Source organism: Rhinoderma darwinii, chromosome 1 (assembly GCF_050947455.1).
Source record: "Rhinoderma darwinii isolate aRhiDar2 chromosome 1, aRhiDar2.hap1, whole genome shotgun sequence".
NCBI lineage: Eukaryota > Metazoa > Chordata > Amphibia > Anura > Rhinodermatidae > Rhinoderma > Rhinoderma darwinii.
This window is the reverse complement of record NC_134687.1, coordinates 616,404,969-616,429,897: the sequence shown is the minus strand read 5'-3', so window position 1 is coordinate 616,429,897 and position 24,929 is coordinate 616,404,969. Positions and strand designations below refer to the sequence as shown.

General features: G+C 46.1%; 1 protein-coding gene across 2 annotated transcripts in view; it reads right to left on the bottom strand.

Annotated features, from left to right (window-relative positions):
• TARS1 (threonyl-tRNA synthetase 1) overlaps window positions 1-24,929 on the bottom strand; it is a 62,793-nt gene that overhangs the window by 32,333 nt on the left and 5,531 nt on the right. Inside the window, exon 1 of one of the 2 annotated variants that reach the window (XM_075841705.1) lies at window positions 7,030-7,151. The exons of the other annotated variant lie outside the window; for it this stretch is intronic. Within the exon in view, the coding sequence (XP_075697820.1) occupies window positions 7,030-7,077 (48 nt within the window). The 5' untranslated portion in view covers window positions 7,078-7,151. Of the gene's footprint in view, window positions 1-7,029; window positions 7,152-24,929 lie in introns of those variants that run through there. 2 annotated transcript variants of the gene reach the window in all.

Below are 24,929 nucleotides of genomic sequence, written 5' to 3'. Positions count from 1 at the left end.
TGAAACAACTGTTAAAAACGGATCTGTTACATGGGGATTGGCAAGGGAACTACTTTCATACTCACGGTTGCGGCGCTTCTTCAGGTGTGGTCACTCGTCTTCACGGGTTTGAAGGCGCCTCGATGACGTCATCACCCCGTCGCGCTGCCTTGCAAGATCCCGTGCAGACGAGTGACCACTCCTGAAGAAGACACGAGACGGCGCTGCACCCGTGAGTGTGTGGCACCACATACAGGGAGGCTGGTGTGGCACCACATTCAGGGAGGATGGTGTGGCACCACATTCAGGGAGGCTGTAAATATCGTCTAGGTGAACATGTGACCTTCCTTTGGGTGTTTTCAGGGGGCTGGGACAAAAAAAAGCCTGACCAATGAAATTCATCAGGTTTTTTTTAACGGCCATGAAAAACTGATGCAAAATGGATGTCAAACGGCCAATAAAAACGGACAGATGGACTGGAAATGGATGAAAATTTAGAGACACTGATGCAAAATGGGCATGAAAAACTGACAGTTTATCAGTTTTTAATGGACATTTTTTTTCACTGTCGTGTGAATAAGGCCTTACTTAGAAATTACAGCGCCACCTTGTATCCAAAGTGTATAGCAATGTCCACCTAATGAGCTGAGAGCTAATGGACTCGAATGCTCAGTCACTCAGTCCACAGCCAGGTCTCCACATAGTGATCCTCTGATCACTGCAGAGCAGCCAGTAGAAATAGATCTCTGCCCTGCTGGTCAGGGAAGGAGCAGAGCCTCTGCAGTAACATGGCAGTATAGCAGAGGAGACTCCCCCTACAGGGGAAGTAAGAAGTGACTATATTGTCAGCTGCCAGAAGGAGGAGAGGAGACGGATTCTGCTCAGAGACCCTCCCTCAGAAGCACAGATTAGCAGCAGCACAAAGGGGGACACGGGGACGAAAAAAAGATGAGCAATGTATTTTTTATACGCTAGAAACACTGAAAATGACTTAGAAATCAGCTATTAACAATTTGACTATGAAAATGATTCATGCGATAAAGCCGAGGGTCAGAATCTCCTACATCTTATCGTAAACAGATGGAAAAAAGAAAAGCAAATAGCAATAGTGACGATTACTCAGAAAACACATCAAGTGGAACAACATGCGCTATCAGTAGTGCAAACAATGACACAGAATGAACCGACAACCCACACAACAAGTAACAGGAACTTTCCGACCACCGCCTGCGGGGACAATACACGAAAGTCACCAGAAGTCATACAGGGGTCTCAGATGTTCTGGTTTTAAGCTTAATCCTTGTATAATGAAAAGTTCTGCAGCTTTTTAATATACTTATGTTTCAAATCCACATCCATTGTCAGGATCTCTGCTTGCTTTCAGTGCACGGTAACATTCTTGTATACATCCAGACCATGGAAAGCTGTACAGACTTGTATCCAGTCTAGACAACCCTCTGCGAGTTAGGGTGCGTTCACATCAGCGTTGGCTTTCCGTTGATGGGTTCCGTCTGAGCTTTCCGTCGGAAGAACCCGCCAACGAAACGGCAAACAGAAACCATAAATTCAGTTTGCATGATCATTGATCTCAATGCTAATGCTTCTGTTGCTAATGGTTTCTGTTTGTCTCCGTTCCAGAAGGTTTCCGTTTTCTTTTTACTGAATCAAAAACATAGTCGACTGCGCTATTGTTTCCGCAAAAAACGGAAACCTTACAGAAAAGAAACAATTAGCAACGGAAGAATTACCATTGAAATCAATGGTAATGCAAACAAACAGAAGTCATGGTTTCCGTTTGCCTTTCCGTTGATAGGTTCCTCTGACAGAATCCATCGACGGAAAGTGAACGCGAATGTAAACAGCCCCTTAAAACAGCCTGGACTCAAAGATAAGACTTCATTAAAGGGAACCGGCTAGCATTTTAGATGCCTCAAAACTGCTGACGGGGTGTTATGGGGGGGGGGGGGGGGGATTTTATGCATGCATGACCGAGAAACCGATGTTTGATTTCCTCGGCGTGATCGTCGCAAGTGCCAATGAGTGACAGCTCTAGTAGCCAATCAGAAGCCTGGTAGAGCTGTCACTCAGAGAGGAGGAGCATGCAATGCAGGAGCACTTGTACATCAAGTCCCACCTTCGTGACACTTGCAATAGGCCCGCTGGGGGAATTATACATAGTTTTCTCGGTCATGCAACATCCATGACCTAGAAAAGAGATACGTTAACAATACCCTTTATCACTCTGTCAGCAGTTTTGAGGCCCCAAAAACGTACGCGCACGCACAATTTAAGCTTGCTGCCCGAGCGACTCCCGTTCGTAGTGCTCAATGAGCGCTGTGTACGGAATAGAGGCAGCGGCAGCCATTGGTCCCGGTAATCATGTGATTGAGCACTTGATCGCCATGAGAAGGGAGATGGGAGGAGGAGACTTGAGTCTATGGAGGGATGTGTGAAAAAAAAAAAAAATAGGACATGTCCTAGTTTCTCACAGACCCTTCACACGGTCAATTGAAAGAACATCCGTGTGAAGGGCCATATTGAATTATACAGGTCCGTGTGCTGGCCGTCACACGGACGTTTAACACGTTCGCATGAATAAGGCCTTAGAGTAACAATATATTATTACCAGGAAAAAAAAAAAAGGAGACATTTTTTTTTTTTAAAAAAACATTCTTTTTTTCAAACTATAAGCCTAAAAATAGAAAACAAAATGGAAAAACAGAAAAATCACGTCGCTAGCCCAACGCAAAAAAAAAAAAAAAATTATAGCCGTACAACTAAGGCCTTATTCACACGAACGTGTTATACGTCCGGGCTACGCGCGTCGCATGGTCCTACGTGAATGAATGGGACTGTTCAGACTGTCAGTGAATTTCACTTCCGGGTGCCGCGCGTGATTCGCGCAACAGTAGTAAAAGAAACGAATGAAAACAGAAAAGCACCACGCGACACCAGAGTGTCTTAATGATGCCGGCTGCGTGAAAATCACGCAGCCGCGCACCATATTCTGACGACACACGGACCTTTTGCGCGCGCAAAACGGACACATCCATGTGAATAAGGCCTAACTTGTGCTAAAAATGGCTAAATGGTGAGCTACCATTCCCAAGAACCAGGGAATTGAAAACACACGTAAAAAATAAATAAAAATTATACACACACACACACACACACACTCACACACACTCACACACACTCACACACACTCACACACACTCACACACACTCACACACACTCACACACACTCACACACACTCACACACACTCACACACACTCACACACACTCACACACACTCACACACACTCACACTCACACACACTCACACACACACTCCAACAAAATGGAAAAACGTTTATACAGGTGAGAGAACGCCAGTGACTGCAAACCCATACAGCACACAAGAAAATGGCGACAGCACACTGCGAACACCAATGCCACCTAAGCCGCTAAATATATGCGTTACTGATAAATCTACTTATAATAGGGAGGTTCTTAGTGCACGTTTTGATCAAATTGTGTGAGCCCACCTGCCACGACAAGGCGACCTCTATGAGGTGGGAACCTACGCTACACATACACCCAGAACTGGGACTAAGCCTACATATATATCTGGTGATGGTAGGAACTAGCACTAAACTAATTAAAATCACCCAGGGCAGAATGGAAACCTCCCTATTGAAAAAGGAATAAATCGTTATGAATCAAAATCTCATTTACCCCAAATGGGTACCAATAAAAACTACAGCTCACCCCGCAAAAAATATTTATATGATATGGCTCCCAGAATATGGAGACGCAAAACAAAATTTTAACAATTTGTTTTTTCATTGTAAAACCTAAAAAAAACAAAAAGAAAAACCCTATATAAAACGTTTGTATCGATGTAATTGGATTGACCCGCAAAATAAATTTAACATGTTGTTTTTATTGCATGGTGGACACCGTAAAAACTAAATCTCCAAAAATAAAAATGGAGGAATCGCGGGTTTTTTTTCCCATTCCACCCCACAAAGAACTTTTTCCCAGTACACTATATGGTAGAATAAATGGTGCCGCCATCATACGGCTAAATCAACAGAGAAAAAAAAAAAAAGTTATGGCTTTTGGAAGGTGGGGAGGAGAAAGTGAAAGTGAAAATACCAAAAAATATGGCTGCGGAGGGAAGGAGTTTTACCATCAGGGACATTTATGACATCCACAGGATATGCCATAAATGTCAGATAGCTGCAGGTGCCACCTCTGGGACCCGCACCTTTCTCTAGAACGGGGCCACCTAAACCCCGTTCTACCGCTCCGAGTTGCAGCTGAATTCCGACCATGGAATAGGTTACATGGTCAGGAGTTACGGAAACGGCATAGCTTGTATGCTACGCTGCTTCCGTAACGGCTATGGGACTTAGGCCGGATTCACACGAGCGTGTGCGTTTTGCGCGCAAAAGGCACTTAACAGCTCTGTGTGTCATGATCATATGGTGCGCGGCTGTGTGATTTTCGCGCAGCCGCCATCATGATGACACTCCGTTTGTATGTCGCACGTGGTGCTTTTGTTTTCATTCATACTTTTTACTGCTGTTGCGGCGCGAATCATGCGCTTCCCACGGAAGTGCTTCCGTGTGGTGCGCGTGATTTTCACGCACCCATTGACTTCAATGGGTGCGTGATGCACGAAATACGCACAAATATAGGACATGTCGTGAGTTTTACACAGCGGACACACACTGAGTGAAAATCACGGACTGTCTGAACGGCCCCATTGACTTGTATAGGTCCATGTGAGACGCGTGAAAATCACGCGCGTTGCACGGATGTATATCACGTTCGTCTGAGTAAGCCCTTATAGAAACATCTCAGCCAGCTACACGGTTATCTTCTTCATCGTCGGGAATCACACGCTTCAGTCGCAACACAGAGCGGTAGAACTGGGTTTAGGGGGCCCCATTCTAGAGATAGGTGCGGGTTCCAGAGGTGGGACCCGCAATTATCTGACATTCATGAAATATCCTGTGGATTGTGTCGTAAATATCCCTGATGGGAAAACCCCTTGTCATGACAGTCATGAGGTTTTTTTTTTTAAATAAATTTATGTGTTTTTATTTAATAACATATATTATATGGACTATTTAATTTTTCACACACAATGTTTTTTTTTTATTAACTTTCTTACTGTACTGGGGGCTGCCATGTTTTATTTCATGTGTGTATGCGTCTCTTAACGACACATACAGAGATGGAATACGGCAGCTACAGGGCATAGGAGTCAGTGAATGGGAGCCGTTCATTGCTTCTGCTATCTGGCTCTATACTGCGCAGACGCAGGTCAGAGCCACACAGCAGAGAAGCTGTTTGTAGGGAGAGAGCAGGCGCCATCATGAAGACCAGCTGCACTGCAGGTAAGGTGTGTGTCTCTGTCTGTCCCTCTCTCTCACAGACCCCCGCTCTCGTGACCCTCCCGGCATACATATATTTTATACTGATGTATATTACAGTACATTAGCCTGTGTGCGGATAGTACACAGGCAGTTGTTAGGACATACCTAAGTATGCCCTAACAGGAAATATGGTAGGACAGCCCTGCGGTCCTCCAATGGACCCTGAGCTGTCTGCCCATATATGGTATGTCCCTCAATCGAGTCACAAGGATTCCTGTGATGCGATCCAAGGGGCATCCCCCCTCCTCACTTTCCCCTGAATGCTGCAGTCAGCTGTGATCGCAGCATTCAGGAGAATAGCGGCGGAGATGAGAGGTTTCTCTCATCTCCGCTGTTATAGAGCGAGGCTGCGGCTGTGTAATACAGCCATTGCCCCGCTCCTGACAGGAAGTGCGCGCAGTCAGCATGAGGTGATGCGGCCGGCACTGCAGTAATGAGCGGCGGTTCAGGCATTGAGGACAGAACACGGGGGTATTTTGCAGTGCGGCCGCCATGTTTGGTCATCAGTGCCGACGCTCATTAGTGCAGCGCCGGCCGCAACACATCATCCTGACGGCGCGCACATGTCAGGACTCAGGAGCGGGGCTGTGGCTGTATTACTCAGCCGCAGCCCCGCTCTCATTCACTCATGTGTTACAATACGGAGCGGAATACTGAGCTGAACCGTTTGGTGGTGCGCGATGGCGGGAGACTGTCAGCGATGGCGGGAGACTGTCAGCGATGGCGGGAGACTGTCAGCGATGGCGGGAGACTGTCAGCGATGGCGGGAGACTGTCAGCGATGGCGGGAGACTGTCAGCGATGGCGGGAGACAGCCCTTTGACAAGAGGAATCGTAACACCCATTTGTCAATGCTCTCACGGAAATGTGGTGTTCACTATAGACACGGCAGAGCGGCGGTGGGGAAGGGGGGCCCAAGTTTGTGGAACAGCCCAGGGCAAACTTAATCTGCAACTGTGCATGGGCAATAGAATGTCTTATACTAAATGAATTATTATTATTTTTTTTTTACTTAAAACAACTTTATTTTACAGCGGTGTAAACTAAACATTACATGGTGTCCCTATGACAACACTTAGGGTGCCCTAACAGCCGGCTTACAGAACAGACCGCCCTGGTGACCTCTTTAGGCCCCCAGGGCTGACAGCAAAGGGTCCCCCCAGTCTCCAAGCACATCACCGGGGTTTTAATGACGCGTTCAAGATGGGAGTCAACTTTGATCACCACGGCCAACAAAGGGTTAGACAGCCGTGGGACCTACGCTCCAGTTCTGACGCACAGGTGCCCATTGTAGGCACACCAAGTCGTGCTAAAAACGGATTTTCAATGCGCTTCTAACCACACCTTGACCGCAACGTGTGAATGGACACTTAAGGAAAACTAAATGCGGTGCATAAAACTTAAAGGGCCACTCTAGTAACGTATATCCTTATCCTATGACCACCCAATGGTATAAGAAAATGCCCCATTATATTTTCTGATAAAAAAAGAGTGGGTCATGGGGTCTGTACAGTAGTTTTCCATAAGCGCCCCAACTATAGGGTGACCCCCTTACAACGCCGACATTAGACACGTGATGACGTCAGGTCCCTGCTGTGTCTCCATTCCTGCCCCGTTACCTTATTAAGCTTCAGGTTCTCCATTTTCGCCGCCACGTTCTCCGCCATTCCTGTCACTAACCGGAGTCTATTCTACAGCAGCTGATGCAAGCGGCAACTATAGGACAACCTAACCCAAGGAATTGGCCAATCAGAAACAGGCAAAGGCCGAGCTACGCCCACAAGCACAGGGGCTGGTCCGAAGGAACCAATGAGGAACCGGCGCTAGTAAGGTTGGTTGCATTAGCACGGAACTCATGGCTGTGACAGAATTCTCACACATTCTGCTGCCTTGCGCTAACTGGTCGACGTGGGAACATGTGACGTCACCGCCCATGTGATTGTGGGGAGCTAGCGCTGGGAAAGTACCGGTAGTAGTAGTAAGATACAACCTGCAGTAATATAAGTGGGCGGACACTAGGGGGCGTGTGATGTATTGTACAATGAGCATTCCTCCAAAAGTAATAATAGAATATTATAAATAACATAATAAAATAAGTAACTTTATGTCTTTAAAGGGCATGTCCATCTTAAAACATTATTTTACAGATTATATACATATAGATAACATATAAAGTTGAGTACTTTGTAAATACATTTTATTACTTATCTTGTACTCATCCTGTATTATACTCCAGAGCTGCACTCACTATTCTGCTGCTGTAGTCTCTGTGTACATACATTACATTACTTATCCTGTACTGATCCTGAGTTACATCCTGTATTATACTCTAGAGGTGCACTCACTATTCTGCTGGTGGAGTCACTGTGTACATACATTACATTACTTATCCTGTACTGATCCTGAGTTACATCCTGTATTATACTCCAGAGCTGCACTCACTATTCTGCTGCTGTAGTCTCTGTGTACATACATTACATTACTTATCCTGTACTGGTCCTGAGTTACATCCTGTATTATACTCCAGAGCTGCACTCACTATTCTGCTGGTGGAGTCATTGTGTGCATACATTACATTACTTATCCTGTACGGATCCTCTGTTACAGCCTGTATTCTACTACAGAGCAGCACTCACTATTCTGCTGGTGGAGTCACTGTGTACATACATTACATTACTTATCCTGTACTGATTGTGAGTTACATCCTGTATTATACTCCAGAGCTGGAGTCACTATTCTGCTGGTGGAGTAAATGAGTACATAGTTACATTACTTATCCTGTACTGATCCTGAGTTACATTCTGTATTATGCTCCAGAGCTGCACTCACTATTCTCTGGTGGAGTCACGGTGTACATACATTACATTACTTATCCTGTACTGATCCTGAGTTACATCCTGTATTATACTCCAGAGCTGCACTCACTATTCTCTGGTGGAGTCACTGTGTACATACATTACATTACTTATCACGTACTGATCCTGAGTTACATTCTGTATTATACTCCAGAGCTGCACTCACTATTCTCTGGTGGAGTCACGGTGTACATACATTACATTACTTATCCTGTACTGATCCTGAGTTACAACCTGTATCATACTCTAGAGCTGCACTCACTATTCTCTGGTGGAGTCACGGTGTACATACATTCCACTACTTATCCTGTACTGATCCTGAGTTACATTCTGTATTATACTCCAGAGCTGCACTCACTATTCTCTGGTGGAGTCACTGTGTACATACATTACATTACTTAACCTGTACTGATCCTGAGTTACATCCTGTATTATACTCCAGAGCTGCACTCACTATTCTCTGGTGGAGTCACGGTGTACATACATTACATTACTTATCCTGTACTGATCCTGAGTTACATCCTGTATTATTCTCCAGAGCTGTACTCACTATTCTGCTGGTGGTGTCACTGTGTACATACATTACTTATCCTGTACTGATGCTGAGTTACATCCTGTATTATTCTCCAGAGCTGCACTCACTATTCTCTGGTGGAGTCACTGTGTACATACATTACATTACTTATCCTGTACTGATCCTGAGTTACATCCTGTATTATACTCCAGAGCTGCACTCACTATTCTCTGATGGAGTCACTGTGTACATACATTACATTACTTATCCTGTACTGATCCTGAGTTACATCCTGTATTATACTCCAGAGCTGCACTCACTATTCTCTGATGGAGTCACTGTGTACATACATTACATTACTTATCCTGTACTGATCCTGAGTTACATCCTGTATTATACTCCAGAGCTGCACTCACTATTCTCTGGTGGAGTCACTGTGTACATACATTACATTACTTATCCTGTACTGATGCTGAGTTACATCCTGTATTATTCTCCAGAGCTGCACTCACTATTCTCTGGTGGAGTCACTGTGTACATACATTACATTACTTATCCTGTACTGATCCTGAGTTACATCCTGTATTATACTCCAGAGCTGCACTCACTATTCTCTGATGGAGTCACTGTGTACATACATTACATTACTTATCCTGTACTGATCCTGAGTTACATCCTGTATTATACTCCAGAGCTGCACTCACTATTCTCTGATGGAGTCACTGTGTACATACATTACATTACTTATCCTGTACTGATCCTGAGTTACATCCTGTATTATACTCCAGAGCTGCACTCACTATTCTCTGGTGGAGTCACTGTGTACATACATTACATTACTTATCCTGTACTGATCCTGAGTTACATCCTGTATTATACTCCAGAGCTGCACTCACTATTCTCTGGTGGAGTCACTGTGTACATACATTACATTACTTATCCTGTACAGATCCTGAGTTACATTCTGTATTATACTCCAGAGCTGAGTTCACTATTCTGCTGGTGTAGTCACTGTGTACATACATTACATTACTTATCCTGTACTGATCCTGAGTTACATTCTGTATTATTCTCCAATGAGGTAAATAATTGCCACTTGTCCAAGGGGCTGGAACAAAAAGGGAATTTGATGCAACTGCCAAGCATTTCTGAGTGAAACTGTTAGGGATCTGCCAGGTACTTCATCTAGCTATACTCCTGGGATTAATCAATCCACACCTGAGGCCAGACCTGTTCGACTGACACCATCTCCTACCAACCAGGGTGGCAGGCTCAGGAGTGGGAGAGCCTATCGCGGCCTGGTCTCTCGGAGTTAGCTCCGCCCCCTGCCCTTTATTACCTGCCCTGTGCTCTCCCTCAGTGCTTGTAATTCTTTTGGATTCCTGGCCCCACTGCTGCTTGCTCCAGCCTGCTTCTGCCGTGCTTCTGCCTTGCTGCAGTTCTGCTTGACCTGCTTGCTTGCCCTGGCTTGCTCCTGTCTCCGTGCCTGCTCGGGTGTACTCACTTCGTCCTGGTCCTGACTGTTTGTTCGCCGCCCCGTTTCCTCGTGGCGTTCCGTGGCTACTGCCCCTTCCCTTGCGTGTTCCCTGTTTGTCTTCCTGTGCACTTAGCCAGCGTAGGGACCGCCGCCCAGTTGTACCTCGTCGCCTAGGGCGGGTCGTTGCAAGTAGGCAGGGACAGGGCGGTGGGTAGATTAGGGCTCACTTTCCCTTCACCTCCTTCCTGCCATTACAGAAACACACAAGGAATGAAAAGGGCAATTTGTCAAGGGTTAAGGGGAATCCAGTGTGTCAGTCTATACCGAACCCCTCGTGATTATACTCATCAGTATGAAGTAAAAACGAAGGCAAGGATCATGACTGTCTCCATAGAGAAGTAGGGTTACAGTTGTGATCTCTCCCTTCATTCTCAGAGGTAGATAACGGAAGACTTCTAATCTTGTGGTTACATTGCTGGGAGATGTGGCTGTCCATAGATTTGAGGTTTCTCTCCACAGATCCTGACAATTTAGACGGAGTCTACCAAGAAACAAATGTCTATAGGGATTGTTCCAGGGCCGATTCTAGCTTTTCTGCTGCCTGATGTAAAAATTGAAATGGCACTCTCCAGATTTTGATTGACATTGGCTGTTCTACATCACTAGCAGCCTCCACCAACTCTTGCGGATGCGCCGTTGCCTTGTACTACCTTGGCATGCGCGGTGCAACCGGGCAGAGTACAACTCGCTGCACGGAGCGTGCCCAAGACGTACAAGGCAATGCCCATCCGAGAAAGTTGGAGGAGACTGGTTGTGATGGAGGAGTGATGTATAACAACCAGGGGGATGTCAATCAAACATGGAAATGTGGGTTTAAAGTCAGGACTGTATGACACTTCAGGATGGCAGCACCACCCCATGACCCTTTAATGAGTAATTAGTATATAGCGTGCGCCGTTTTAAAAATTGATTTTATAGATTTTGCTGCATCTGAAAAAAAACACACAGGAGAATGTTTGGAAATATTGTCAGGTCATGTATTACCGCATGGTGGCGCAGGGGTTAAAACTACCAGACAGGTTCCCGTTAAATATGCAATGAATTGAAAACAATTCCATCTGCCCTGCAACTTTGTTATTATAAATATATTCTATATAATTACATCCCCAGAACCAAGCTCTGACATATATACAGTACCAGAACAAAGGTCATACATATATACAGCACCAGAACAAAGCTCAGTATATATACAGTGAAGGAAATAAGTATTTGATCCCTTGCTGATTTTGTAAGTTTGCCCACTGTCAAAGACATGAACAGTCTAGAATTTTTAGGCTAGGTTAATTTTACCAGTGAGAGATAGATTATATTTTTTTTAAAAAAAAGAAAATCACATTGTCAAAATTATATATATTTATTTGCAGTGTGCACAGAGAAATAAGTATTTGATCCCTTTGGCAAACAAGACTTAATACTTGGTGGCAAAATCCTTGTTGGCAAGCACAGCAGTCAGACGTTTTTTGGAGTTGATGATGAGGTTTGCACACATGTTAGATGGAATTTTGGCCCACTCCTCTTTGCAGATCATCTGTAAATCATTAAGATTTCGAGGTTGTCGCTTGGCAACTCGAATCTTCAGCTCCCTCCATAAGTTTTCGATGGGATTAAGGTCTGGAGACTGGCTAGGCCACTCCATGACCTTAATGTGCTTCTTTTTGAGCCACTCCTTTGTTGCCTTGGCTGTATGTTTTGGGTCATTGTCGTGCTGGAAGACCCAGCCACGAGCCATTTTTAATGTCCTGGTGGAGGGAAGGAGGTTGTCACTCAGGATTTGACGGTACATGGCTCCATCCATTCTCCCATTGATGCGGTGACGTAGTCCTGTGCCCTTAGCAGAGAAACACCCCCAAAACATAATGTTTCCACCTCCATGCTTGACAGTGGGGACGGTGTTCTTTGGGTCATAGGCAGCATTTCTCTTCCTCCAAACACGGCGAGTTGAGTTAATGCCAAAGAGCTCAATTTTAGTCTCATCTGACCACAGCACCTTCTCCCAATCACTCTCAGAATCATCCAGATGTTCATTTGCAAACTTCAGACGGGCCTGTACATGTGCCTTCTTGAACAGGGGGACCTTGCGGGCACTGCAGGATTTTAATCCATTACGGCGTAATGTGTTACCAATGGTTTTCTTGGTGACTGTGGTCCCAGCTGCCTTGAGATCATTAACAAGTTCCCCCCGTGTAGTTTTCGGCTGAGCTCTCACCTTCCTCAGGATCAAGGATACCCCACGAGGTGAGATTTTGCATGGAGCCCCAGATCGATGTCGATTGACAGTCATTTTGTATGTCTTCCATTTTCTTACTATTGCACCAACAGTTGTCTCCTTCTCACCCAGCGTCTTACTTATGGTTTTGTAGCCCATTCCAGCCTTGTGCAGGTCTATGATCTTGTCCCTGACATCCTTAGAAAGCTCTTTGGTCTTGCCCATGTTGTAGAGGTTAGAGTCAGACTGATTAATTGAGTCTGTGAACAGGAGTCTTTTATACAGGTGACCATGTAAGACAGCTGTCTTTAATGCAGGCACCAAGTTGATTTGGAGCGTGCAACTGGTCTGGAGGAGCCTGAACTCTTAATGGTTGGTAGGGGATCAAATACTTATTTCTCTGTGCACAATGCAAATAAATATATATAATTTTGACTATGTGATTTTCTTTATTTTTTTTTATATAATCTATCTCTCACTGGTAAAATTAACCTAGCCTAAAAATTCTAGACTGTTCATGACTTTGACAGTGGGCAAACTTACAAAATCAGCAAGGGATCAAATACTTATTTCCTCCACTGTATATATATATATATATATATATATATATATATATATCTATATATATATATACATACACACAGCACCATATATACAGCCCCAGAACCTAGCTTAGTACATATATACAGTTCCAGAACCAAGCTCATACATATATACAGAACCATAACCAAGCTCATAGCATAGACACAATAACAGAACCAAGCTCAGTACATAAATATAACATCAGAACCAAGCTCAATACATGAATATAGCCCTAAAGAGAAGCTCAGTACATAAAGACAGCACCAGAACAAGGCGCAGTACATAAATACTTTACCAGGACCAAGTTCAGTACATATGTAGAGAGCCAGAACCAAGCTCATGCATATATACATAACCAGAACCAAGCTCATAACATAAATACAACACCAGAACCAAGCTCAGCACATAAATACAGCACCAGAACCAAGCTCATACATATATACTGCACCAGAACAAAGCTCATAACATAAATACAACACCAGAACCAAGCTCAGTTGAAAAGGATCTGACAGACACAGCTTCTGTGTCGACGCCCGTGGTTAGTCAGTCTGCTCCTCCTCCTAAGTCTGATCGAGTGACCCCTCCTTCTACCAATCAGGCTGAGAGGCTGAGGAGTGGGAGAGCCTATCACAGCCTGGCCAGACGGAGCTAGCTCCCGCCCTCTGTCTATTTATACCTTCACTTCCTGCTCCTCCTTTGCCTGTGATTCTGTCTGTTTCTTGGCTCTGCTGCTGCCTGTACTTTTGTCCTCTGCTCCATATAGACCCTGGCTTACTGACTACTCTCCTGCTCTGCGTTTGGTACCTCATACACTCCTGGTTTGACTCGGCTCGTTCACTACTATTGTTGCTCACGGTGTTGCCGTGGGCAACTGCCCCGTTCCCCTAGCTTCTGTGTACCCTTGTCTGTTTGTCTGTCGTGCACATAGTGAGCGTAGGGACCGTCGCCCAGTTGTACGCCGTCGCCTAGGACGGGCCGTTGCAAGTAGGCCGGGACTGAGTGGCAGGTAGATTAGGGCTCACCTGTCTGTCTCCCTACCCCGGCATTACATAATCACAGGCCCATATACCTTTTCTACCCTGGTCCCTGACACAACTATGGACCCCCTTGAGACCCTGGCTCAGCAAATGCAGGGCCTCTCCCTACAGGTCCAAGCCCTGACTCAGAGGGGCGACCAGCATTATGCTACCCTGGTAGTGCCCCCCACCTCACCTCTTGAACCCCACCTCAAGTTGCCTGACCGGTTCTCAGGGGACCGGAAGACCTTTTTCTCCTTTCGGGAGAGTTGTAAGCTCTATTTTCGTCTAAAGCCCCACTCCTCAGGTTCTGAGAGCCAGTGAGTGGGTATAATTATGTCCCGGCTCCAGGATGGGCCCCAAGAATGGACCTTATCCATGGCTCCCGACGCCCCTGAACTTTCCTCTGTTGACCTTTTTTTTCTGCTCTCGGGCTCATATATGACGAGACTGACAGGACTGCCTTTGCCGAGAGTCAGCTGGTGACCTTACGTCAGGGTAAGAGACCCGTTGAGGAGTACTGTTCGGACTTTAGGAAGTGGTGTGTAGCTTCTCGGTGGAATGACCCTGCCTTGAGGTGCCAGTTTAGATTGGGTCTGTCGAACGCCCTGAAAGACCTGCTAGTTAGCTATCCCTCTTCTGACTCTCTAGATCAGGTTATGGCTTTAGCGGTACGTCTTGACCGATGTCTCAGGGAACGACGACTTGAACGTTTTGGTGCCTCCTCCTCTGGCTCCCCCATGATGGCTCCCGAGGTTCCGTTGCTTCGTTCTTCCACGGAAAACTCGGATGAACCTATGCAACTCGGGGCCTCCGTGTCTCCCCAACAACGTAGAGAGTTCCGCAGGAAGAATGGTCTCTGCTTCTACTGTGGGGATGACAAGCATCAAGTGAACAACTGTCCTAGGCGTAAGAATAAGCAGCCGGAAAACTTCCGCGCCTAAGTGACCATCGGGGAGGTCACTTGGGCGCACAGGTATTTCCCGTGAATATGAAACCTAATAAGATCTTGCTTCCCTTTCAGGTCTCTTTTGGTGGTAGGTCTGCTACCGGCAGTGCCTTCGTGGATTCAGGGTCTTCTGCTAATATTATGTCTGTGGAATTTGCTATGTCTCTAGCTATGCCATTGATTGATTTGCCTAAACCTGTCCCGATAGTGGGTATCGACTCCACTCCTCTTGCTAATGGTTATTTTACGCAGCATACCCCTGTTTTTGAACTCCTTGTTGGCTCCATGCATTTGGAGCAGTGCTCTGTACTGGTGATGCAGGGATTATCGTCCGATTTGGTTTTAGGCCTTCCCTGGTTGCAGATGCATAATCCCACGTTTAACTGGAATACTGGGGATCTTACCAAATGGGGTAATGAATGCATGACGTCATGTTTTTCTGTTAATTTTATTTCTCTCCCTGAGGAGGTGAACACCCTACCTGAGTTTATTCAGGACTTCGCTGATGTTTTTTCTAAAAAAACCTCCGAAGTGTTACCTCCTCATAGAGAATACGATTGCGCAATCGATTTGGTACCAGGAGCTAAGCTCCCTAAGGGTAGGATATTTAATCTCTCTTGTCCCGAACGTGAAGCCATGAGAGAGTATATCCAGGAATGCCTGGCCAAGGGTTACATTCGCCCCTCTTCTTCTCCGGTAGGTGCTGGCTTCTTCTTCGTAGGGAAGAACGATGGTGGTCTTAGGCCGTGCATCGATTACCGAAACTTGAATAAGGTCACTGTAAGGAACCAGTATCCCCTTCCTTTGATTCCTGATCTCTTCAATCAGGTTCAGGGGGCCCAATGGTTCTCTAAGTTTGATCTACGGGGTTAGTCAGTCTGCTCCTAAGTCTGATCGAGTGACCCCTCCTTCTACCAATCAGGCTGGGAGGCTGAGGAGTGGGAGAGCCTATCACAGCCTGGCCAGACGGAGCTAGCTCCCGCCCTCTGTCTATTTATACCTTCACTTCCTGCTCCTCCTTTGCCTGTGATTCTGTCTGTTTCCTGGCTCTGCTGCTGCTGCTTGTACTTTTGTCCTCTGCTCCATATAGACCCTGGCTTACTGACTACTCTCCTGCTCTGCGTTTGGTACCTCGTACACTCCTGGTTTGACTCGGCTCGTTCACTACTATTGTTGCTCACGGTGTTGCCCTAGCTTCTGTGTACCCTTGTCTGTTTGTCTGTCGTGCACATAGTGAGCATAGGGACCGTCGCCCAGTTGTACACCGTCGCCTAGGACGGGCCGTTGCAAGTAGGCAGGGACTGAGTGGCAGGTAGATTAGGGCTCACCTGTCTGTCTCCCTACCCTGGCATTACATCAGTACATAAATACAGCATCCGAACCAAGCTCAGTACATAAATACAGCACCAGAACAAAGCTCATAACATAAATACAGCACCAGAATCAAGCTCATAACATAAATACAACACCAGAACCAAGCTCAGTACATAAATACAGCACCAGAACAAAGCTCAGTACATAAATACAGCACCAGAACCAAGCTCAGTACATACATACACCAGAACCAAGCTCAGTACACACATACAGCCCCACAACCAAGCTCAGTACATATATACAGCCCCACAACCAAGCTCAGTACATATATACAACAAAAGAACCAAGCTCAGTACATATACAGTACTAAAACCAAGCTCTCCACATATATACAGCACTAGAACCAAGCTCAGTACATATATACAGCTCTAGAACCAAGCTCAGTACTTATATACAACACCAGAACAAAACTCAGTACATAAATACAGAACTAGAACCAAGTTCAGTACATAAATATAGCACCAGAAACAAGCTCATGCATATATACAGTACAATAACTAAGCTCAGTATATATATATATACAACACTAGAACCATGCTCAGTACATATATATAGTACTAGAACTAAGTTCTCTACATATATACAGTACTAGAACCAAGCTCAGTACATATATACAGCACCAGCACAAATACAGCTTAAGTTTGATAGGGCGTAAAACTACAGCTCCCAGCTTGGCCCTAACAATGGTAATGATATGCTGGGAGTTGCTGTTTCACAAAAAAATCTTACCACCCATCATCTCGCTGCAGATCATACAGTGACTACCGTGCTGATTAGAGTCAAAACATTTAGATTAAGTTACTCACAGGTGGGGTCTTCTCAAATTCTAGTTGTTCTTTTTCTCTTTTCTTCTCCATCCGTTCCAGACCTCTATGATGACTTCTCTTGACCATGGCCCATTTCTGCAGTTTGCTGCTCAGATGTCTTCAGCTTTTAGAACCATGCTCAGTACATATATGTAGTACTAGAACCAAGCTCTCTACATATTAACAGTACTAGAACCAAGCTCAGTACATACATACAACACCAGAACTAAGCTCAGTTCATAAATACAGTACTAGATCCTAGCTCAGTACATATATACAACACCAGCACAAATATAGCTCAATTTAGTGCAACCCCTGCCGTATAGGTTTGTACGGCGTAAAACTACTGCTCCCAGCATGGCCAGAACAATGGTAAGGATTTGTTGGGAGTTGCTGTTTCACACCAAAAAAAATCAATCATACCACCCGCGACGCCACATTCAATAGTGTCTGCATCCTTAGGACGCAGATACTATTGTGCATCTCCCTGATCTGTTTATGGGGGCACTGTGGCATTTTTTATAAGTTAGGACCCTGTTCTAACTATTGTTTATGGAGTACACTGCTGGCAATAAGGGGTACATTTCTGGCACTATACTGCATTCTACTCGTATAGCTTGTAGGGGCACTCTGCTGGCATTATTTATAGGGCACTCTGCTGGTACTGCTAATAAAGACACTGTACACTTGTTATGGGGTGTGGCCTCACCTGTGGGTGGGGCTTTATAGAAAGAAAACATTTGATGTTTGTCTCGAGGCTCCCTCTTAAATTTATTTTAACTTTATCTTTAACTTTATTCTTAAAAGTAGGCAAATCTGGTCAACATCTATTTCACTTTTGGGACTTTTACCTACATTTTCCTGGGTCCGGTTGCTCTCCGATTATCCAAATAATGTAGTCCAGCTGAAAGGTTTTTTTACGCATTAGAAATCTGCTTGGATGAGAGCTGTAATGTTTCTGATAAAATAATGAAAAGCATTTAATGACGTTTCTTGAAGAAAGTCCAAGAATCTCTGCTTAAAGAACAGACCGAGGCACCAAACAAGAACTGCATGAAAGCTGCTGAAACCAGATTGTGCGCTGACCCGAGGAGAACATTCCTTCATCATCCTCCTAATGTTCCTCCGCTGCAGTTTATATCAAACCCATCAAGATCTTTCCTAACGGATCTTAAATGGAATAAGGCAAATAATTTGCTAAGATTTCAAGATGACATCAATTCCAAACATTGAATTCTTTCTTTTTTTATTAATTATAATGAATGCACCTGTATTTTTAGGTTCCAGCAGGGTATGCTTAAAGGGATATTCCCATCTGATAATGTTATGGTATAGGGAAATGACCTATGGAACCCCCACTGATCACGAGAATGAAGAGATAGGGGGTCCCTTAGCACAGTAGCACCCCCAGCCACACACTGTGCAGGGAACGGCAACACAGCCCCAATCAATCTAACTAAATACCATCGCTTAGTAATGTGTAAGTTGTTAAAATTTAGGTTAAAAGGGTCTTCGTATGGACATTGATGTCACAGCACAAGCATATACCGCCTATTGGTGGGTGTCCTAGCAGTATAACGCCAATGTCTATCCTGAGACAACCACTTTAAGTCATTTCTTAAGCTGGCCATACACTTTAGATTGTTCAGTCGACAGCTATCGTTCCCGACCCCCCCATACACATGCATGTTCGGCCAAGTGTGCATGTGTTTTCAATAGGTAGAAGGGAGAAAGCCATTGCCAGACTCCTCTGGAAGCCGCTTATCTCTTTAAGAACAAAAGGATCTGGCATGTTGAAATTCAACAATACTTCTCTCCCCCGACATCTGCCGTCGGGAAAGATTTGGGACGCCGTCATAGACATTAGATGCTCGGCCGAATGTATATGGCCAGTTTTAGTCTAGGGAGATTTTTCATTGAGAGTACTAGGGAAGCTGTGTGAAGACTCCTGCCATATTTCCACCTTGGTCTTAAAGCATATGTTCACCAATGTACAAAAATCTTTTAGATATTGGAGCTATTTATAAAAGATTTTTTTTAGATTAGCATCTAAAAAAAATAATAGTGATAGTCTTTATAAAAAATCTACTACCGTTTTGTGTCTACAGCTCCTATGCAGGCCTATGTTTACTTACCAACATTTGAATCCCAAATTGTGGTAAATGTGTAAGCAACGCCCCCTGTTTAATTCGGGAACTCCCCCAAAACTGTCAAACTGATACTACATTTTTGCATAAACACTGGGAACAATTGAGGATATTTTAAAGGAACACTGTAGGACAAAACTGATACATTGTGTTATGTCTAGTGCATTCCTGAGGGGGCGGAGCATGACACAGGAATTTAAAGAACACCAGAGAGAGAATCCCTGTGTCATGCCCCACCCCTCTGGCCCTGTACTAGATATATCTCAGTGTTCCTTCAATGCAAATTTTGGTGCCTAAATTTAATAAAACTAAAAGATCTGGTCCCAAAGCCGAGGTCTCAGTGACAGGGCTGTATGGGTGGAGCATGTTTTGTTATACACACACTCGCTCCTACTTAGGCTGGTTTTACGCGGGTGGTATGCACCATTTTGTATGCAGTGATTTTTCTTTATTGACCCAAGTCAATGGAGAAAATCTCTGTCTGACTGACCCTCCAAAAATAATTGCACCTTTTCCAATCCTATTAGTGTATTATAAGAAGCTTAGTTCTAATATCAACATAGACAGAAACTATTCCAGCGTTGGAACGAACGCCGATTTGCATATTTTTGGTATAATACAATAAATATATGATAAGCTTGTCTAGACCACAGTCAAATAAAAAGGACCACCTATGAAGGCCCCGTTTCCTTGCAAGTGCACATTTACTCTGGCAACGGGGAGCACATACTTATTTTTTTTTGCAAAATGTTGAATTGTAGAAAAGCAGTGTCTTTCTAGCCGAACACCACTTAGACCCTACAAAACCTCTAACCTTGTACTACATACCTGCATTGCTATTTTCATCGTATATAGCTATTTCATTGTGCGTTTTTTTTTTTTAGGATGATGTGGTTCTTTTTCCTATCAATGACAGGAGTAAAGGGCATTTTACACCGAGACATTGTTGATCGGCGCTCGTTTGCTCCTGTCACACAGAGCTATGGATGGTAACGAGCGGTCGTTACTCCGATCGCTCGTCCCCCATCCATTATCATCATGTCGTCAGCACGTCTTCCTGTTTACACAGGGAGATGTGCTGCCGACAACGATAATCTTTTAGTTTTTTAAAACGATACGACCAGCAGATGATTGAGCGTTTGCTCGTTCATCTGCTGATCACTGCCCGGTTTACACAGAGCAATTATCGGCAACGAGCGTTATGTGAACGCTTGTCTGCCCGATAATCGCCCAGTATAAAAGGGCCTTTAGAGGATAGCCCATAAACAGGGCATAAAAGGGAATAGTGATGTCCCTCCTCCCTCCACAGGCAGGACATCTAAGTAACCCTTCACTCGTGGCGCTTGACACATGCAGAACCGGTAAGGCTTAGTTCACATCTGCGTCAGGGCTCTGTTCTGGCGTTCCGTCGGAGCTTTGCGTCAGAACGGAACCCTGACTGAAACAAACGGAAATCAAAGGTTTCCATTTGCATCACCATTGATTTCAATGGTAACGGATCCGGTGCAAATGGTTTCCGTTTGTCTCAGTTGTGTAAGGGCTCCGTCGTTTTGTCAGAATCTGTATCGTAGTCGACTGCGCTATTCATTCCATCAAAACGACAAAACCCACACAACGGGTACAAACAAAAACCATTTGCACCGGATTAGTCACCACTGAAATCATAAGTTTCAGTTTGGATTCCGTTCATGGGTTCCCCTGACAGAAAGCTCCGACTGAACACATGAACGGACTCCCGACGCAGATGTGAACGAAGCCTAACAGCCCCGTTACTGGTTGTTCCTCTCTATTTTTTATCATAGCCTTCACCTCCCTATCATCGGTGCCCAGTGAGGTAGCTATAAGGGAAACGGCGGTAACATACGTAAATGGCCCCATCTCTCTGGCCCATTGTATTGTATTGTGCTGTCTGTGTTTGCGGTGGAGAGAGGAGAGCACAATACAATACATTACATTACAAACTGTGGGTCGCGATTCCCTGGGGGGTCGTGTGAAGACCTCCGGGGGGTCGCGAGCCACTCACCGAGGCTCTTGTTCCAACTGTATCTGCGTCGTCAGGACGCAGATACAGTTGAGTTCAATACTGGAGCAAGGCGCTGACGGCTCCTTGCTCCAGCATTCACTGTGCCGTTTGCGGCTCGGCGCTGAGTCACTCATAGCACAGTGCAGAGGAGGAGAACGATTTCCTCCACCTATCAGGGGAACAGGCATAGGTAAGTGTTTTTCTATTCGGCACATATGGGGGCATTATACTGGGTATGGGAGGGGGGCTATCTGATATGGTGGCAGCTATGGGGTGCATTATACTGTGGGGAAAGCTATGGGGGTGGATTATACTGAGAGGGCAGCTATGGGGGTGCATTATACTGTGGGGGTAGCTATGTGAGTGCATTATACAGTTGGGTAGCCATGGGAGTGCATTATAGAGTGGGTGCAGCTATGGGAGTGTTTTATACTGTCGGGGTGCATTATACTGTGGGGGCAGCCATGGGGGGCATTATACTGTGGAGGCAGCCATGGGGGCATTATACCTTATGGGGCAGCTATGGGGGAGGCATTATACAGTGTGGGGGCAGCTAATGGGGGCATTATACTGTATGGGTGGCATTATACTGTATGGGGCAGCTATGGGGAGCATTATACTGTGTGGGGGCAGCTAATGGAGGCATTATACTCTATGTGTGGCATTATACTGTATGGGGCAGCTATGGGGAGCATTATATTGTGTGGAAAGCAGCTATGGGGGCATTATACTGTATGAGGGAAGCTATAGGGCCATTATACTGTGTGGGGGCCACCTATGGGGGAATTATACTGTATGGGGCAGCTATGGGGGCATTATACTGTGTGTGGGCATCTATGGGGGCATTATAGTGTGTGGGGGCAGCTATGGGGCACATTATACTGTGTGGGCATCCATAGGGGCTGTTGGGCAAGGCGGCTGGGTATAGGCACGTGCAGGGGTCTTGTGATGTTGGGGAGGGGTAGGGGGGCCCAAGCTGAATTCTTGCACCAGGGCTCATGAGCCGTTAGCTGCGCCCCTACTTCTTATATTCACATGTATTACTGATTTATACAAAATAAATAAATAAAAATGGATAGATGCAGGCCATATAAGGGTATGTTCAGACATGTATTACATTATGCCTCCCAACCGTCCCGGATTCAGTGGGACAGTCCCGGATTCCAGGAGGTGTCCTGCTGTCCCGGGCGGCTGCGGGTATGTCCCGCTGTCAACTGTATCTGTAGGATGCAGATAAAGTTGAAGCTAAAGGTTCCCTGCTTCAGAATTAGTTCAGAGCAGAGCAGAGGGAGCTGCTTTAAGCGCTGTGCTCGGGGAAGCCCCTGACGTTACTGTCTATATATGGACAGTGACGTCAGGGGCTACTACTTGAGCGGAATCCCCATTGCCGACTTTGGCAGAGGATTCTGCTCCAGGTGGAGCCATTGACAGTGACCTCAGTGGTTTCCTCTAGTAGCGTAATCCCCGGCCAGATTATGGGCAACGGGGATTCCGCTTAAGGAGTAGCCACTGACGTTACTGTCCATATATGGACAGTAACATCAAGGGCTTCCCGGGCACATCGCTTAAAGTAGCGCTGTGTCCCGAGAGTCCTCGGCGAGCAGAGGAGCTCCCTCTGCCCACATACCCACAGATCGTGACAGTACTCTCAGGCCATGGACCCCGCAGGTCAATCCAAGACCGTGACGACATCACAAGCCATGCAGGCGGATATGCTAGTCTGCCAATTACAACAGGACCAACTCCTCCAGGTGGTGAACCCCATTACACATCGGTTGGATGCACAAGCTGCAGTCATCTCAGCATCCGTTCCTGTTGCTCCGGCTGTTCCTCCTGCTACACCTCCTGTCAGTACCAGTGCCGACTCACGATTCTCGCTGCCACTACCTCCTCGCTACGATGGAGACGCGAAGACCTTCAGGGTATTTCTGAACCAGTGCCAGATCCACTTCAGTCTACATGCCAGAGCATTTTCTACTGATGGTGCAAGGATCGCATTTATAGTCTCACTCCTTACTGGCAAGGCCCTAGCATGGGCAAACCCTATCTGGGAACGTCAGGGACCAGAGACCCGTGACTTCCAGTCTTTCCTACAGACTTTTCGCACAGTATTTTAGGAACCTGGACGTGTCTCCTCAGCAGCTGCATCTATTCTGACCCTTCGCCAGGGGGACACCTCCGTCAGCGAGTACACCATTCAGTTCCGCACCCTAGCAGCAGAGCTGTCCTGGAACAACGACGCCTTGGTGGCTACATTCTGGCAGGGACTGTCTCCTAAAATTAAAGATGAGCTTGCCGCTCCTGATCTGCCACCTACCCTGGATTACCTCATACTTCCAGCCACCCGGATTGACATGAGGATCCGGGAGCGATCCCAAGAGGTTCGTCGAGAGAGAAGAATCCCTAAGCTGGCTCCTATCTTCCAACAATCCCTGTTGTCCTCACCAGTTGTCCCACCAGAAGAGCCTATGCAGGTGTGTAGGAGGGATCACACTGTCGGTAACGCAATTCACGAGACACACTCCTTGGTACAACTTATTTACTGTTATAAACACGTACAAAGATTTCTCTCTTTTCTTCAACTCGTACAAGAACTTCTCTTCAGTGATAACACGTACAAACACTTCTCTTTAGTAGAGCACACAGGAACCCTGAGGTTGGGGACTTCGATCCCGCTGGAAGTCCCCCGGAGAGAGGTTGTGCCTGAACCCACGTTGCCAGGCTTGGCTACGGACACGCCGCTGTCAGTCACGGCGGGAGCTACCCGCTACTGGCAGCCTACCCTAGGGTAAGAGTCACACTCTCGGCCCACGGGTCGCGTCGTAGGAATAAGCGAACTACCGTACCTACTAGCACCGTCACGGGTCCTTGCGGAGCTATCCGCTACCTTTCATGACAAACACTCTCTCTCCTCAGTCGGTGGTCCGAACGGTGGACCCCCTAGGACGCAACTGAACTGGCGGGTTGACGCTAAGGTTTACACAAGTCCAGCTAATAGTCCAATAAAGTCCCGTCAACCCGACCGTTCCTTCTGTCTGCTCCTGATCCAACAAGATTCATCAACAACAGTTCATGCAAGTATTACAGTTGTTTACACTCTGGAGGACACGTAGGGACACTGGCGCGGTTAATGAGATAGCAAGTCTGCCCTGCCCTTGGGCCTAGCTCAGGATGAGTTGCTTATCCCTTTTAGGACTAGTCTTCTGGGCGCACGGTGGCGGTATTTAACGAGGGACGTCACTCCTGGTAACAGTCACTGGCTATGAAAAAGGGGCACTTTCTCTAGGACGGGACTTTGGCTCCTGGTCAAGGGTATTACGGTCTAGGACCGGTACCTGTGGCTGTTGGCACACTCCGTTGTGCTCCGGCCGGTCCTCTGTCCTTCTGAATGGCTGCGGGGGGAAGCACACGTGCTGTTCTCTCTTTTCCTTCTACAATGGCTGCAGTGGGGAGCACACGTGCTGGCAGGCTCTTGCTTTCTCTCTGCCAAACGACCTTCCCTGCAGCTCT